Here is a 17,774-nt window from a genome sequence, read left to right as displayed (position 1 = left end):
AGCATTCGTGCTGGGACAGCATATTACGTAGGCTACCAAAACATTCAAACGGATTAATTCGGTTGCTGAATATTTTCTTCCGGATTTTCTTTGTTAGCCCGTTGTAATTGACTCAAAACGTTTGATACAGTTATATGAGGTATGCGGTAGTTCTGCATAATTAACATTGGTGATACAGTACAAGCAAACTGGAAATCACCTTCCGCACTTTTTATCCGGGTAAAATAACAGGTTAATTCTAGTAATCTTCCCTTTAGCTTTTTCAGACTGCCGTAATTTTACTCAATTTTACTGCCATTTTTCAATTCCACGAAAAGACCAGGAAGACTATGGACTCATTTATGGTGCATGGTTCGCATCTGGAGGGCACACTTCGCTGCTCGGCTAGCAGTAACTTCGAAGGAAAGCAAACGGTGGCTGTACCACTACTAATTTACATTTTCACGCAAGTCCGAGTTTTCGTTCTATTCTTGTCATTTTGCGATTAGCCTATATGGAATTGACGACGAGAAAGTAATAAAACAGCAAATTGTTTACAACGTGTGCATGTTTTCTGCTGTTAATGAATGTGTTTGAGAGGATATATGAAAATCAATAAATACAAAAGTAACCATATATAGTCATTGTTGGTAACCCGTTGTATATAAGTGGAATAAACCCCTCCGGGCTGTCCCGGTTATTAGAAAATAATGTAGGCTACTTCGGTGGTAATATGGGGTTACAGAAGAAATCATATGACAGATGGACCGACGACAACGTCAGTGGGCTAATTTGCCTAATCTTCGCGGTACTTTAGACCCCGGTGGAAACGCAGACAACCATTGGCTGAAGGAACCTTTTAGTTCCTGGTAACGTAGTTCCTGGGACTGAAAGTTCCGGGTAATTTTGGTGGAAACGCGGCTTATGATCCAGAGTACTGCGTTGGTCCCGTTGATGTTTTTCACACCACAGGAAATTCGTAGTGGATACTGATAGGCGTATGTTACCCCTGCCAATAGGTCATGAAAACTTGTTAGCAATTGTTCAAGGTGTCGCTCTTATACATAACTTGCTGTCACTGACTGAGTCAACAAAGCGAGTGTAAAGTTAGTAGAGATGGAATGAAATAAAGCACTGAAATCTGCATTGCGACTCTGTCTGGTAGGTACCAGTCATATGGGAACTGGTGCTACAGTGCTACCGGGTTTTGGTGCTCAACCCTATTGCAGGTTTCGCGTAGCCAGGGGCTTGTACTGTGGGGCTGCAGCTGGGAACTATTGGAGTCCTTTAGCAATAACATCACACAAAGTGATCAAACTGATTTAAGCGTACAGGCAAGATAAATGATGGTCAATTTGCCGTTCATGGCCATTCAAGTAAATGTTTATAACTTTATTTCCTTATGCAATATTGATATACAAATTATATCAAAATGTTAAATACATACAGTATGTTTCGGAAAGGTCACAAAGTGGGAGCCATATGGATTTCATGATGGCAGATTTATTGATTTTTTTAAGGTGATAACAGTCAGATTGACCTCTTTGACATTTCTAGTGTTTACTTTATAACTACTGTAGCTACCTTGCAAATGCCATGTTTTTAAATTAATGTCATGCCTATAGATCATCTACCAATGTACAACAAATTAGTAGGTCTGCCGTGAAAAAACATTTTTAATCTCAATAAAAATGTTTTTAACATACAAAAACACCAAATTACTCACACATACAAAGCATTGCCTATAGGTCTTCATAGAAAACCTGTAAAATCTAGGCCTGCCGTTAGAAGTATTGATATCAAAACTAGGCAAAGTTACAACAAACAATATTGGCTATTTTTATAGCAAAGCAATGCTACCCAATGTTTCCCGAAGTATTCCATGTCCCTGTGTTTTTTCATCTTACCATCTGAACAGAATGTGGACATTCAAACTTTATGTGTCACATCAGTGTGCCAAATGACAAAAATTGCATCATGGAAGAAGATATTATCTAAATGAATGATATTACACTTTAGAAAAACTGAATTATGAAAAATTACACTGCAGAATTGAAAGATTTATACTTAATTTTTACAATTTTCTTTGATTCTAGGCCTCATTTGGGTATCAATACACTTATCACCAGGCCTAGATTTTGCGAGTTTTAATGAATGACTTATAGACAGTGTTTTGTATTGTGCTCGAGTAACTTGTCATTTTTGTACATTAAAAAAGTTTTTTAGTGAAATTGATTTTATAGAGTGGAAGACTATATTCATGGAACCTGTAAGCAGTACAATCCTGTTTTAATCACAACCTGATACATACAGAAACATTTGTTATTTCTATTGCTAGCGTATAGTTATTATCTTGCGCCCGACGTAATGACCTGATCTTAATTGTCCTAATGTCCTTATTTTGTTTGAATGTTGATTTAACTAATCTTGGGTGGGTTCTAGGTGGCACTGTTCACCAGAACACTAGTATCTTGTAAACAATTCACGTGATCTAGTCACTGTGCCAAGGGTTTTTTTTTTTTTGTTGGTCACGTGACGTAATTTAATACTGGTCCATGTACCCGCGCAGGCGTGCGAATTAGTTTTCCACCAGGAAGGGAAAGGGATTTAAACCTTTGGAGAAAAGCGGAGGAAGATCAAGAGATGTTGGAAATTTCTCCAAGGGCCAAAAGGTGTTTAAGATGAGAAATTGTATGGGCGAAGGTGTTTAGACTATAGGAAACGTGGCTTGAGTAGGATTCGCTTACGTTAGCACGAGCTGTAAAGGTGCCAGAGAAAGTTGGCTAGCTATCTAGACATGCTGTAGCTAGCAATCTAGCTATTTGGCTAGCTCGCTAACGTTACCTATCCCGAAATAGCTGAGATCAACAAACCAGACAAGTAGGACGTAGTGCTAACTTGCGTGTGCTCTCGTCTGATGATCAAATAAACTAGTGCTAGCTAACTGGTTAATGATGTTCGTACAAATATGAAGAATGGAGTTTGGTAACTAGACTACCAAACTAGCTAGCTAGGTATTCTTAAGAAGAAAGCTTCCGACTTGCAGAACGAGTGGTCTTATTCCACTTTGGTACTACAAGCGAGTGGCTGGTTTGAGAATTTTTGTCACGTGGACGTTTCTTGGAACACTTTAAAAAAACACAACACATTCTAGTTATCTAGTCAGTCAGCCAAAGTAAGACTTGACGACTAACAAGCAACGAGAGAGGCTCGGCTTTATGAACTTAATCAGCTACTTTTGGAATCGTGGCGAATCTTAATGTTATCTTTGCCTGCAAGCGTGCAAAGCTAAGATCATTGAATACGTCCATGATTTTTTTCTGCTTGATGTTCACAGGACTGTATCGAGGTGGATGCAGTCAACGGAACGTTGATAGATCGCAAAACTTCCTCATTTGCAGTATTTTCCCATTGGAGCTTTTCATTGAGCTAATGGGGACACGATAAGAACGACAGCCACCATGGGAGGATGTGTTGGAAGAGAGAGTGGGGACAGACAGGGCCACGGGTCGTCCAGGAACGGTGGAAGAACACACAGAAAGCGAGGAGGTAAGGTTTCAGCCAAGGTGCTCCAGCGATGGTCAATCATTGCTGCTCGATTTAACGTTAGCTACTTTGCGGAAGTGTGATTTGGACTGTATATTAGCCTTACCTGCTACGTTACTAACGACGTCGGGTAATTTAATACTGTCTGAAATGTGCAACAAAGATATCAGGTAGCTAGTTACCTATAATTAAAGTACTTTGAGGAAACAGACAATGTTTACCCCGTGGCGTGCGCCTCCAAACGATCTGCTTATCCACACTTCCTGTTATCTGTAGCTTGCTAGCTTGTTAAAACTTGTCAACACTTTCACTACCAAGTGTAGCAGATAGATAGTAAACTAACTCAACAGTAGCTATTAATTTGCAACTATGTTTATGTTTGTCCCAATACATCCAGGTTTGTGTTACCAGGGACACACGAATAATTGCAGTCATAGTAAAGAATAAGTGTGCGTTTGTTCACGGGGAACTACACAGTTGTATAAATTACTTGCAAAACCTAAGAGAAGCTAGCTAGCTAGAGATCGCATGCAACGTTTTGCCTGTCTGATTTCCTTCTCTAGTTTCATCGTTACTTTGCTAGCTAAATGAATGGGCTTATTCAAATAGGTCGTCCACTGTGTAACATGTACTTTTTCGTTTTTGCACACAATATTATTTTCATTCCATGCATATTTAAGTAGCCATGCGAATGTAGGAAACTAACGTGTTTTGTCAGTGTTTTCTCCAGTTCAGTGTTGTACATGTCAATTTAAGATCAGTGAGTACAGGTTGCAGAGTAAGACGAAAAACGAGCATGTGTAACCGAGCATTATCTTCTCCTATTTGGGCCATTTGTGGTGTTGATACCCTGATTTGGGGAAAAACAGTACTTTTACAAACCAGTATGATTGGTTCAACAGCTTATAAAAGGAAATCAGTGGCAGCAGCATTAGTCTACATTATCTCTCTCTCTCTCTCTCTCTCTCTCTCTCTCTCTCTCTCTCTCTCTCTCTCTCTTTCTCTTTCTCTCTCTCTCTCTCTCTTTCTCTCTCTCTCTCTCTCACTCACACACACATTAATTTTCATTTATCATTTTTAATTTATCGTTTTTTAATTACTTTGACCCTCCTGAGGGAAGGTACCTTTTGCAGCCCTGAAGGGTTCACTGTTAAATGTCCCTATAAAGTTCTACAGAAGGAACTGTGGAGCAGTCCGAAGCATGCAAGACGTCATTTCCTGTCGGTCGACATGAGTAATGAGTAATGCCCGGTGTTGATACAGCCAGGCCTTTTTTCCTTGCTCTTGACCTTTCTGGATTCCTGAGAACATTGTGGTTGTTATTGGTACGGTCATGCAACACTCTTCCTTGAAGGTGCAGTGGGAAATTGCTATGGTACAACCACTCGGGGATAATCATTCCCTGTGCCAGACAAACGGAAGCTATGCTTTCATACTTTATTTTTGATTCCTGGGTCTAAAATAGATTGGCAGAATCGGGATTGCTGCAGAAGCACTTAGTGTTATTGCAGATACAGGCACTGGGTGGGAAAACGTGAAGCGGTTATCATGTGCAGCTGATGACTAATGCTTTCGATGCTTTGTTTAGCCTATATCAAAGGGACAGCAGTTGCGTGAAGGGTGTTTCCTTGTATACAGAGTATAAAAAGGCGCACTCATTAAGAGCTACCCTAACAGGAATCAACTAAAATAGCATCCAGTGGCAGCAATAAGACTGGGAGCTGAAACGGGGAAAACAGATGCAACATTGCACACCGATGATTGGGTATGAGTGACTTGATAGACAACACTGAGGAAAAGTACTTGAGGAACTAGTAGTATAGCCTGTAGTTTGCAGGTTTATTCCAAAGTGAGCAAGTGGGCAGAGTATTTGCTTTAATAATTATCTAGCTGGTACACAGTTGTATAAAATTGTAACCTTAATTTGGCTTGGCTAAGACCACATGTCTTACAATAATAGTAACGTTAATTAGAACAGCGTTTGCTGTGCTTTGACACCCTTGAGCCTAGCAGATTGCTCTTTGCAGAAACCTTACTGGGTTATGTGTTCAGGTTCAGTTAAGTGTCTATTTTTTATTTTTTGCCTGAACTATTAGGACACACGGCTTCTTTCTGTGTGCTGTTGGAAGCGCATCACATTTGTTTCAAAGAATCCGTGGGCACCCACGCTTAATCATCGTCATTTCCCTTTATTCCTTTGGCTTTATTCCCTCGGTTACGACAACGCGTCTCCCCCTTTTCCGATTCACACGCATCCGTCATCATCGTCGCAGTTTGCAAACTGGGGGAAGGAGCGTTTTTGGCAGCTGCGCCGCGTGAGGAACAAGCGCAGTCTGCAGCATGCGTATTGGGCTTTTTTTTTTTCTTAGTCAGCTGTGAGACAGCCAGACTCTGCACCTGCAGGTTTAGGTAGGCCAACCCCCTTTATTTATTTAGCCTTGAATGAGATTATCTGTCGGTCACTGGAGAGCGTCATGGGGAGGTGGAAAACTCCATTTGCCCTCTGATACAAGGCTTGGAATGGATTCTGCGTGCCTATCAGATTTAAAAGCTCATAACCTACTGTTCCTCTGACAAGGCAAAATGCAGGTAAATGATCATATTTCATTAGCCGATACCTTATCTATAGGGTGGAGAATTAATGCAGCTTGCATTTTGTATATCGCCCAGCTTGCACACTGGTACATGTACAGCAGCTGAAAAGGTGCACTTTGCTCAAGGTTCTAACGGTGAGTGGCACTCGCTCACTCCCGCCTCTGCGGCTCCCACGTTGGCGTGTGTTTTCCAGGGAATTGGTCCTCCTTCATCTTCCTGGGTGGCGGCCCTTTGTCTTCAGAGAGCGACGGCGTGCAACAGTTACATCCCCTCCCGGCTAAGCGTTTAAGACTCACCGCATCTCCTGCCAGGCGCTGCCAGATCTCCCCGGGATGCAGAACCAAATTATACCTCTCTCCCCTTTACCTGGTAGCTCCTCCCCCTGTTTACCTCAACAGGATTATGCCAATCTGTAAAAGTAGCAGTAGTTGTATGTTGAGACTAGGTTTCAAGATAGGAAAACTCATCTTTGCTTCCCATGTGAAAAAATAGTATGCTGAAGCATACCTCAAGTAGGGTCTATGCTGTTTTGTATCAAGGATACTTGAAGTATAATTTAAGTTTGTCCAGTAGGCTTAGTATGCTATATTTTCCTCATGGGTTGGCAAGGCCTGAGACCTGAGCGCTAGCTCTGACATTTATGTCGACTATTTCGTTTTTCGGCGTGACGCAAGCGTAGCGCTCCGTCGCGCCTTTCGTCCCGGAAAAGCGCCTCTCCTCTCTGAATGTTTTATTCGCTGCCTCGCACGGGCTGACCTTGGAATGTAGGCTGTCTCTCTGGAATCCTCACTTCTATTAGCAGGCAGCTGTTTGCTCCGCACCGCTCCGTGCCAGCGCGCATCCAGAATCGGGGTTAGTTGATAGCCGTTCAAAAATAGCCCAACTTTTAGATCTTACGCAGTTCTGCGGTCAAGTAGCACAGCACCGCGCCGTATCTTTAGCCGCGGGCGGAACTGAGCAGGCCGATTTTGTGGCAAAATGAATGACGTTGTCATAATTTCCAGGGCCAAGTATTTTTAATTTGGTTGAGGTGGTGGCGGGTGGTTCGGCTAGTACGTGTCATGCCTTCCTGCACATACCCTGAATTATCATTTTCCTTTTTTATTCTCTGGTATTGGACTGGATACGGTTGAGTTCACACGCAGTAGAATTTCACGGTAGTTTGGGGTCTAATCTGTGGGCTCAAGGTCGTGCTGTCTGGCCAGATTGCTGTTTCAGCAAAAAAATATTTGATTTGTTGGGTGGGGCCTAGGCAGCCTGATGGAAAACCCCAATTTTCATGTAAGTTTTATTTTTTTTGCGGGTATGATGTCACTTGGCCAACTATAGCTGGGCCCTGGAGGCTCGACTTGAGTCAGCTACAAGAATTCTCAAGACTACTTCATGCTTTCTTAACAATGTGGCACCATCTTATTGACCTTGTCTTGTTTTTTTTTGCTGCATTATATAGTCATCTGAAGCTTCAAAATATGAGCTTTATGATTTAGTTCTTCAGTAATGCCAAACTAGTTGTAAAATGCACAGTTTTTATAGCTCAGCGTGATCCCTGTTGCCACATGTTCTCACAGTTATGGTCATTTTAAAACCTCACTCCATTTTGTGTATAATAATGTGACCTGCAGATGGAGGTGGCTTGACTGTGCGTCGCAGTGAGCGTGCCTTTGCATTTCTTTCTCTCTTGTTATTGTAAATAAGTCACTGTATTGGATAATGAGGCGGACCAGTTGGGAAGGATTTGGAATGTCTTTGTCATTGGCTGAACCAGTAGGCTTAAGTGCTTTGAGCAAGAATGTGTCAGGAGTTGTGCACATACCTGCGCTCAATACACCTTTTGTTTTCTTTCCGAGGCATGTTTTGTCTCCTCGCCGCTTAGGGCAGTCATGCCACTCTCAAGGAATTTTCAAAATGGGTGACAGTACTGCCTCGGAATATGCATGGTCCGTTAGCTACGTTTGTGATGGGGAATACAGACCTTTAGCACTGCCTCTGGACGTTGTGCTTTTGGTTTCAACTGAAATGGCTTTTCCCGGTGTCTAATGTGCTTTTAATTGCCCCGTGGTCTAAAGGGGACTGTATTAAGTAGCCTACATCCGATCAATTGACCTATCAAATTGTCTGTTGATTGGTCTACTGGCCAAATCACGCAAGTGTTAGTGTGCATACCTGCTGGGTGCTGACTGAAACATGACACTGTGTGGGGAACAAAGGATAAAAAAGTGAATCTGCGGATAATATACTTTAGAAGGGACTGTGTTGGACTACAATAGTGTTGTGCTTGACTGCATGTGCTCCAGTTCTGCCGCAGCTAGGGTAGCCTACATATCCCATCATTCCCCAAATGCTAAAACCTTTTTATTTAATTGAGGACGGACTGTGTGATTGTATGCGTTAATTTCATCACCGGCAGAGTCGGTACTGCTCCAGGGCCTCTGGATGCAGATCGGTCTCCTGTGGGCCCTGCTCTTAATGCGCATTGGAAGTGAAGTGCAGCACTCTTCTTCTGTGGTAGCGCACGCGCGTGTTAAGTGGAGCCGGTGCCCGGAAACGCGGGCTTCTATTCCGAGAAGGCTTGGCGCGGCTCTTCTTCCCAGCTCGATGAGAATTGCGTCGAAGGAAGCGAACGGAAGCGCTGTGCAGAGGGGCAGCGAGTCTGTCGGCACAGCGAGAGCACAGGTCTGTTCGTACAGCTGGAGCGCAGGTCAGCTCTTAGACAGGCTGTTCCCAAAACTGCAGGTCCGGGCCCACTAGTGAAGCGCAGCAAGGGTGGCGTTGGTCATAAGATACAGATAACAAAAATAAATGACTGTGGCCTGTATTAAAAGATTAGCACTGCTCATAAAGTACTCTTAATACATACCGCTGCTTACTGAAAGATAACAAGATCATTCACATAGTCTTGTATAATAAAGAGGTCCTTTAAGTAAGGGTAATTGGTTTGAAAACTGAATTTGGTAAAATACCTCAGGTAAAAAAATGTTCATTCTTGTTGAAACGTATGGTTTTCGGTCACTAACATTATGTTTATCTTCGGCAGTTGAAGTATTTCTTTATAAATGCTTGAAAATATTGCTGTTAGAACGACTTTCACATGAATTGCATGCTGCGTGTCTCTGCACTGGCCGGCTGTTTTTCTAAAATTGACTGCTCGGTACGTCTGTTGCGTGGCACGGTTGAGGGCGGATGTGTTCGTAGGTGATACAGCTGGCGTGTAAATGGATTAGCGTGACGAGCCTAACAGAGTTAATGCCATTGTGCTGGCACAGGTCTAATTGCACATTGTGCAGCAGCCATTGTGTATTTACGTTGTTTATTTAAAGGCCAAACAACTGGACTCGTATGCTCTTTCTATAATGCATTTGTGACAGTTTGGAAGTGCTGTCGACAGGATAATAGAGCTCGGCGATGCCCGTTTTGAAATCTGAGGCATTCCGACGGCTGCGACGATGGCGGGTCGCAGCAATATCATAATATCATAAAATTCTGGGACGAAATGATTTTGGGAGCGGCGGAACATCGCGGCGCGACTCATTTCGAGCCCCGGAACATCGCGTTCGGCGCCTCACGCGTGCTCCCTCCGATAACAAGCGCAGCGCACCGTACGCACGCACGGCGAGCTCTGTGCCCCGTGGGACGGGAGAGCCCTCAATAAAGACCTTAACGAGGCGCAGGTGTGCCTTTTTAATATGTAATGAGAGTATGTGACAAGGAAGAGCCAGTATACAGTGAGCATTGTCACCCTCCACACGCTCACCTGCTTTTTCCTTGCCTCTGTTTGTCTGTCTCTGTCCTTCTCTCTCTCTCTCACTGTCTCCCCCCCCCCCCCCCCCCCCCCCCACCCCTGGAAGGTGCACGCTGTGAGGAAACTGACTGAATCGTAAATCCCGCTCTCTGTCCGCTGTCCCGATTACACCGTGTAATCCCAGGCGCTATAAATAATTTGTTTGGATGAAAGGCGACCTTTTAAATGCTTGGCAAAGTGGCATCGCCCGCCCCTCCCTCCCATCTCGGGCAGTTGTCAATGAGGCAGAGTTTGGGGTGGGGCGCGTACGCTTGCCCAGGGTGGGAGGGGAGGGTGTGGTCATATTACAGCACTGAGGTGAGAGGTCGATTCCTGACACGTGCGGTCCTAGTGACCGCTGTCCCCGCCTCCCCCCTGCAACCCCCCCCCCCCCCCCCCCCCCATAATGTTTGTGTGCCAGGCATTCGGCTCTGACCCCGCGTGTTTGCAGTGTCCGAAGTGCCTGGTGACAGAGGTCCTACAGCTAAAGCGGATCCCCTTCATGATGATTCAGTGCCGAAAGACCAGAGCCCGGGCTGAATGAATTGAGCATCACTGTACCTCATTTAAGCACGGCATGGTCGCATTTCACACTGAGGCGGACTGGTGGTTAGACAGCGCTGCTCCTCGGAGCGGAACGCCCTTTCCGCCCGGCCGCCCGCCCGCAGAACCCCGCTGCACTGGGGGAGAGTAGAGCGCCCCCTACTGTACGGTACCCCAAAACCCCTGTGGTAGGTGAGCTGGGTGGTATTACTCGTGGACACAAACGCAGACACGGAGACACGCATGCGCACTGAACTTGGTGCTCGTGGTAGGGCCTTAAGCACATCCAATTATTAAGTGGTGTGTATGTGTGGGTGGGTGATTTTGTGTCTGTGTGTGTGTATATGTGTGTGAGAGAGAGATTAGGTGATTGTGTGTGTGTTTGAGCGGGCGAGGACTCTGGGAGGTCCTGTCGGGGAGGAAGACGGGCAGACGCTCGCTCATGTTGGTGTTATTTTCTTAGCACTGCAGACTCATTATCTCCAGCAAGGGACACAGCTGCTGCTGTTGTAGGAGCACTTATGATTGTTAGGCTTAATAAGCACAAGTAATTCCTGAGCAGATGACCTTGCACGCAACAGACAGTGTTATTATTCCGTTTGATACAGTTCCCTCGCCGTTACAGGGCTCTGCAGTGCCCCCATTTTGGGGGCATATGCTCCTAAAAATTGATGTGTGCCAACTTAAAAAATAATTTAGAAGCGCATCAACTAATTGGGATGTATTAGTGTGCTCCTAAAGTGTTCAACTTAGGAGCATGTGTGCTCCTTGGAAAAAATGTTCGCGTAGAGCCCTGCGTTGTGCCGCACTGTCATCCTGTAAAGAAGCCTGGCTGCTGCACTAACACGACGAAGGCTTGAAACGGGGAGCTGTCTCTCACTGGAAAGCACTCGTCCCGAGGGACAAGATGGCGGCCCGCGGTGGAGGCTCTTAGGTCGGGCAGGAGGGAAGCGTTCAGCACGCCCGCGTTTGTTTACGTGCCGGTGCGCCCGCTGTATCTGCAGTGTCCCCTTTGCCCCCCGTCTATCTCCAGGAACGGAGGCGATTGTGTCCGAAAGAATGCTTTTGTGTCTTGTGTTATCGCTCTCTCTCCCCGTCCGTATCCTAGTTCTGCTCGCCGTCGAACTTTGCCCTGTGGCAATGAGGAAACTGGCTGTACCTGGCGGCACCACCAAAGGGTGAGAGGGTCGTGTGTTTGTCATGTAGGGTGCAGTGTTAAGTGCACAGATTGCAGGGTCATATGGTAGGCCTGTTGCGTGTAGTGTCAAGTGCAGAGATTTCAGGTTCATATGGTAGGCCTGTGGCGTGTAGTGTTTAGTGCAAAGATTTCAGGCTCATGGTAGGCCTGTAGCGTGTAGTGTTAAGTGCCAAGATTGCAGGCTTGTATGGTAGGCCTATTGGGTACAGTGTTAAGTGCAGTGATTGCATATCCAGTGTGCCAAGACCTCACGCCAGGGTCCCGAATGGTGTATACCCGTCTTGACCTTGTCGGGGTTACTGTGGCGGGTTCCAATGAAGCTGTACTGTTTGACTGTTGTTGGCCTGAGTTAGGCTTCGGTCAGCAGGGTAGTGTTTGCGCAGTCCTGGTATACAGCAGCTGCATGCGCTGAGCTGGCGGAAGTGAAGAGGCAGTGGCCGCAGCTGGATGCTAACATGCTTGGAAGCCTGCTAGCAGGCTTAGATGCCTGCCAGCTCACTTGTAGTGAAGCCTGGTAGTGTGCTTATCGAGGCCTGCTAGTGCGCTTAGCAGCCTTCTAGCATGCTTAGAAGCCTGCTAGCACTCTTAGAAGCTTTCCAGTGCGCTTGGAAGCCTGCTAGTACACGTAGAAACTTGCTGGTGTGCTTAGAAGCCTGCTAGCTCGCTTGGAAGCCTGCTAGTGCTTTTAGAAGCCTGTTAGCACGCTTAGAAGCCTGGCAGTGCTCTTAGAAACCCGCTAGCACTCTTAGAAACCTGTCACGCATTTAGAAGCCGGCTAACGCTCTTAGCAGCCTACTAGCGCGCACTCACTTAGAATGAAAGAGGACAGCTGAACAGGGACAGGGCTGCGGGGACTGCTGACTGTTCCACACCGGAGGAGAAAATGGCGGAGTAAGTGAAACGATCTGAATGTCCCCGTGCGTGTATCGTCCCGCCCAGGTCGCAACGAGCCCCTTAAGAAGGACAAGCTGAAGTGGAAGAGCGACTACCCCATGACCGAGGGCCAGCTCCGCAGCAAGCGGGACGAGTTCTGGGACACGGCGCCCGCCTTCGAGGGCCGCAAGGAGATCTGGGACGCCCTGAAGGCGGCCGCCGTCGCCATCGAGTGCAACGACCACGAGCTAGCCCAGGCCATCGTGGACGGAGCCAGCATCACACTGCCGCACGGTGAGACTCCGCCCTCCCACACGTACGCTAGCGTAACGCAACGCTCCCGCAGAAAGCTTGCGTAAGTGATAACCAACCGTGTTCCCGGAGATCTACCGTCCTGTAGATTTTCACTCTAACCCTGACAAAGCACACCCCCATTCAACAGCTGGAGATCTTTGTTGAGCCGCTAATTAGTAGAGTCAGGTGTGCCAAATTAAGGTTGAAATGGAAACCTACCAGATGGTAGATCTCCAGGAACGGGGTTGGTTACCACTGGCTTACATAGACACACCCATGGACAATGTCTCGATTAGCGGGGGCGAGTGAGGTTTCATAAACCCCTTTATAGGTGGAGCTAGAGCTGTCAATCACAAACCTGTCTGAACAAATAAAACCGCTTTGCTCTCCGGCAGAGCGCGGCGGTTGGTTCACACAGGTAGGTTGCTGACGGCGTATGCTCATGGAACGTCCGTCTCCCACCGCTAGTTTCTATCCAGCTCAGGTGTGTCCGTGCAAATATACTCTGCGGGCGCATTAGTCATGTGTACAGTGCTAGGGAACAAAGTGATTCACAGAACTACTGTAATAACACGTTTGGATATGCAAATGACTGCTCTGAATCAGAGAAACTTTATTAACAGGACGCGTATCCTCTCTGCTAAAATCGTCGGGCTCACAATATGGTAGCCTCTCTTCATCACGCTGCAGTTTCCGTGGTGACTGAGGGCTTATTAGTCTTGGATGTGAGGGGTTTTTTGAGAAGCATGTAGGCTGTTGAGTTTTATTCATTCCTTCATGTCAGTCCTGTTGTGTCAAAACCATAATTGGCACAGCACAGAGTGAACCCAAGAGCGATGCACAAAGGATTCAAATTGCAGAACAAAGAGCTTTCAAAAAAAAAAGAGTGACAAAACATCCTTCTTCTGTGAAAGTGAAAGGCGCAACACGCATAGTTCTTTTATCTTGCGCACAAAATGTAATCGAATGTTTGACGGGTGACGCTTAGGATCTGGGTGTGAAAAGAAACGTAAGCATGTAAGTACGCTCCTGTTAGGACAGAGAATTCAGTGTTCTGATTATTCAGAAATCGGAGGGGAATCTCGACCCGAGTCGGCATGTTTGCTTGTGTGGGCTGTGATAGCTCAAATAAACATCTTTCCATGGGGTTAATTTTGTGAAAAGCACCCTATTAGGCTACTTGTTCCTGGAAATTCAGAATTCCTTGCCCCAGTTACATCTCCATAGTGATTAATCATAAGGTAAAGACATAGCTCAGGAGGTAAGACCGATTGTCTGGCAGTCGGAGGGTTGCCGGTTCAAACCCCGCCCTGGGCGTGTCAAAGTGTCCTTGAGCAAGACACCTAACCCCTAACTGCTCTGGCGAATGAGAGGCATCAATTGTAAAGCGCTTTGGATAAAAGCGCTATATAAATGCAGTCCATTTATAAATGCAGTCCTTTTAAAGAAATAAGCACATTTTCAGGGGGTGGGGCCTATTCTTTTTGGTTTTCCTATTCCTATGCCAATATAATCTCTGCTTAGGGATACGTTTAGAATATTTACAGATATTTATTTCTGTTTCAAGACTACATTCAGTCTCCCCCCAAGACTAGTTATTGTTACTTATTTATTTGAGCATTTGTCTTAAAAAATGAATGAAAATGGTTAAACATTGTATAGCTGCGCACACATACACCCCTAAATGTGTTACTCAAATCACGGTCTTCAAGAGCCGAGAGCTGCTGGTTTTCCGCCCTCCCTGTACCTGGGAGTCAGGTGTGAAGACAGTCTGGCCGATCAGTAGTATTAATTGCTGATTACCTGGGAGAAAATAGAACCAGGGTCGGACTTAGATTCAAGGTCCAGATTTGAGTATCCATGCCATAAACAGTGAAATAGTCTGAAATAGTCTTGTGTTCCTGGAGATCCACCGTCCTGTAGGTTTTCATTCCAACTGTAACACAGCACACCTCATTCAACAGATGGAGAGCTTATTGAGCTGTTAATTAGTAGGATCAGGTGTGCCAAATTAGGGTTGAAATGAAAACCCACAGGACGCTAGCTCTCTAGGAACAAGGCTGGGAGCCCCTGAATAAAGGAGCGGTCATGTCATGTCAAGTCACTTTTATTTGTATAGCACGTTTAAAAACGACAGGAGTTGCGCCAAAGTGCTTTCCAGTCACTACAATACAACACAACAAACCACAACAAAATTACATCACAATACAATACATGTATTAACAATACAACATAAAAAATAAAAAGAATAAGGAGTAAGGGGATAAAAGTACAGGATAAAATCAATTTAAGAAAGACTGAATAAGACGAACAACAGATTAAAAATGCAGCGAGAGGATGTTAAAAATAAAATAAGGGTGGAGAAAACCGTAGGGCAACTTCAAACTGCACTAAAAGCAAGAGAAAAAAGGCGGGTCTTTAAATGTGACTTAAAATTATCAATGGTGGGACAGGACTTAATGTGGGACGGGAGGTTGTTCCAGAGCCTGGGGGCAGCAACAGAGAAAGCCCGATCCCCTTTAGCCCGATCCCCTTTAGTGGTAACCAACCCTGTTCCTGGAGATCTACCATTGTTTAAGTTTTCATTTCAGCCCTAATTTGGCACACCTGATTCTACTAATTAACAGCTCAAGATGAATGAGGTGGACTGTGTTAGCGTTGGAGTAAAAACTTACCTGACGGTAGATCTCCAGGAACAGCGTTGGTAACCACTGGAATACAGTAAGCTGGGGTGGTAACTGATGCCGCCGTCCCTCCCTCCCTCCCTCGCCCCAAGGTTCCCTGACCGAGTGCTACGACGAGCTGGGGAACCGCTACCAGCTGCCGGTCTACTGCCTGGCCCCGCCCGTCAACCTGATCTCGGAGCGGAGCGACGAGGAGGCCCCCGAGCACCCGGAGCCGCAGGCGGCGCCCAAGAAGGAGTTCCAGCTGAAGGTGCGCCTCTCCACGGGCAAGGACCTGCGCCTGAGCGCCAGCATGGCCGACTCCATCGGCCTGCTCAAGAAGCAGCTGCAGGCCCAGGAGGACATCGACGCCACCCACCAGCGCTGGTTCTTCTCCGGGAAGCTGCTGACGGACAAGACCCGCCTGCAGGACACCAAGATCCAGAAGGACTTCGTCATACAGGTCATCGTCAACCAGCCGGCCGTTCCCGACTGAGCCAGGCGGAGGAGGGGAGGGGAGGGGGGCGGGGCAGGGCGGGGAGGGAGTGTGGGGGACAGAGAGGGGCAGGGGCGGGGTCAGAGGGGTGCTTGTCTAGCGAGAAGAGCGGTAGGGAAAAGGGGGAAGCGCTGTTTTGCATTGCTCTTGTGGGCCTATGTTTGTTTCATCCAGTCCACGAGAGCGCACGGTCACGTGACTCATGTGACATCTCTGTCCAGTTGGCTTGCTCGCCCAGTGGGGCTGAGGGAGCGGGGGGCTGCGGGGGGGGGGCGCTCAGGGTTTCCAGTACCTGCCTAGCAGACACTGGTAAACTGGAGATCAGGCCTGTCTCCCCCCCCCCCCCACCCCATGCTTCACAGAGCCATACAGAGCGAGCTGCATCCGGCGTAAAGCACATCTTTAAGTCTCTCCCCCCCCAAGAACTATTCGGGAGCCCCCGCGCCCAGGGCTTCGGGCGTCTGCGTTGTATCCTGGCAACCAAGGCACCCGCGAACTTCTCCAAATGTGATCATGAACAAATCGTTATTATTATTCTTGTTATTCTTATTAATATTATTTTGTTTTTTGTTTCCAGAAGAAAGACTATCCAAGCGATATAAGCTTTTTTGCACACTTGAGTATATGGAGCTGTGTGCCTTTTGAGGAAAAGATGTATAAAAAAAAAAAAAAAGAAAAACTTGATTTCTGGAATTGTAGGTCTATTGATGCGCTTTCCTTGCTGCAGTTCTTCACAGGTAATATTCAGGAATTTTAAATAGACGAACTGTGTAAATTAGCTGCCTTCTATCAACATATTCAAACCTTTTCTCTGCAGAGTGGCACAGGTCTCATAAACGGTTATCCAGTCCTCTGGCTCTCTCTGGCTTTATGCGTTTTGACTTTATTTAAACGTTCTGTGCTCTGTGTATTTGGAGCTCTTTGGAGCTTTAGAAATTTCCGGAAGCAGCCCAGAGAAAGAGGCAAACGGTTGAATATCCACAGAAGCTGGAGATAATTGGGGTGAGAGGGTGGGGGTGGGGGTAGTGACCAGGGTTTGGGGGCAAGGCCTGCAGTTGTGCCCCCCCCTAAAGGGCAGGCTTTCCTTTGCACAAACGAACACTCACCACCCCCCAGCTCTCACAACAGTGTGTTTGTTTCTCCTAGCGCTCTCACTGACAGTACAGCAAGCTGGTACTAGCGCAGGTAATCTGACAGAGCAGGACCCGTAGCCACGCCCACCATACGCAGCAAGCAGAACGAGCGCAGCCAGGGGATTGGCTGGTCCGATTCCCCCGAGCCTAGAGACATGCGGCGTCCTGAAAAGCAACTAAACAGCTTTTACTGCCCAGAACGGAGCATTCTTACCCTCTTACACCACCTAAAGCCAGTGTAGGCGTGGCCAGAGGAGGAGGGGTGGGGCCTGCAGGGAATATCTCCTAGCAGAGGTACTAAATGTTCGTCAGACTGAATTCATTTAAAGTCTTAATATGGACTCGGAGGGTAATTGCACTCACGCTAGTCGGCAGAGGCTGGACAGACCTCTCTTTCTTTTCTCATCACATATAATCTTCATTGTGGAAATTCAGTGCGAAAACAATGGCGTTTTTTTTTTTTTGGTGTTGTATTTTTTTTATTTTATTTTCCCATCCCAAAGACCCTGAACTGACACTTCTCAAGTGCTGTGCAATTATATGTGACACTGTTCATTATTTTCACCCCATGTTTGTGTTGAGTTTGTGGTGAGACCTGTCATCTGTAGCTGTATAGGGCAAGATGCTGAAGTGCCCAGGGATTTAGATATGCTGGTACTATGATGAAATAAATCCC

At 46.4% G+C, this 17,774-nt stretch overlaps 1 protein-coding gene across 1 annotated transcript; it reads left to right on the top strand.

Moving 5' to 3' along the window:
• Positions 1-2,528: 2,528 nt before the first annotated feature.
• Positions 2,529-15,989, top strand: ubtd1b (ubiquitin domain containing 1b). Its single transcript, XM_035398561.1, has 4 exons — positions 2,529-2,651; positions 3,317-3,528; positions 12,579-12,806; positions 15,583-15,989. Exons 2-4 carry the CDS (start codon positions 3,441-3,443, stop codon positions 15,963-15,965), a joined length of 699 nt encoding a protein of 232 aa, XP_035254452.1. The 5' UTR covers positions 2,529-2,651; positions 3,317-3,440; the 3' UTR covers positions 15,966-15,989.
• The last annotated feature ends 1,785 nt before the right edge of the window (positions 15,990-17,774 follow it).

Source organism: Anguilla anguilla, chromosome 2 (assembly GCF_013347855.1).
Source record: "Anguilla anguilla isolate fAngAng1 chromosome 2, fAngAng1.pri, whole genome shotgun sequence".
Lineage (NCBI taxonomy): Eukaryota > Metazoa > Chordata > Actinopteri > Anguilliformes > Anguillidae > Anguilla > Anguilla anguilla.
The sequence above is the reverse complement of the archived record's forward strand: the minus strand, read 5'-3'. Positions and strand labels throughout refer to the sequence as shown.

Excerpts from the sequence above, each read along its gene's own strand:
- ubtd1b (XM_035398561.1), top strand. The coding sequence starts at position 3,441 with ATGGGAGGATGTGTTGGAAGAGAGAGTGGGGACAGACAGGGCCACGGG. Across the intron at positions 3,529-12,578 it reads AACACACAGAAAGCGAGGAG|GTCGCAACGAGCCCCTTAAG; the intron begins GTAAGGTTTCAG and ends CGTCCCGCCCAG. Across the intron at positions 12,807-15,582 it reads CAGCATCACACTGCCGCACG|GTTCCCTGACCGAGTGCTAC; the intron begins GTGAGACTCCGC and ends CCTCGCCCCAAG.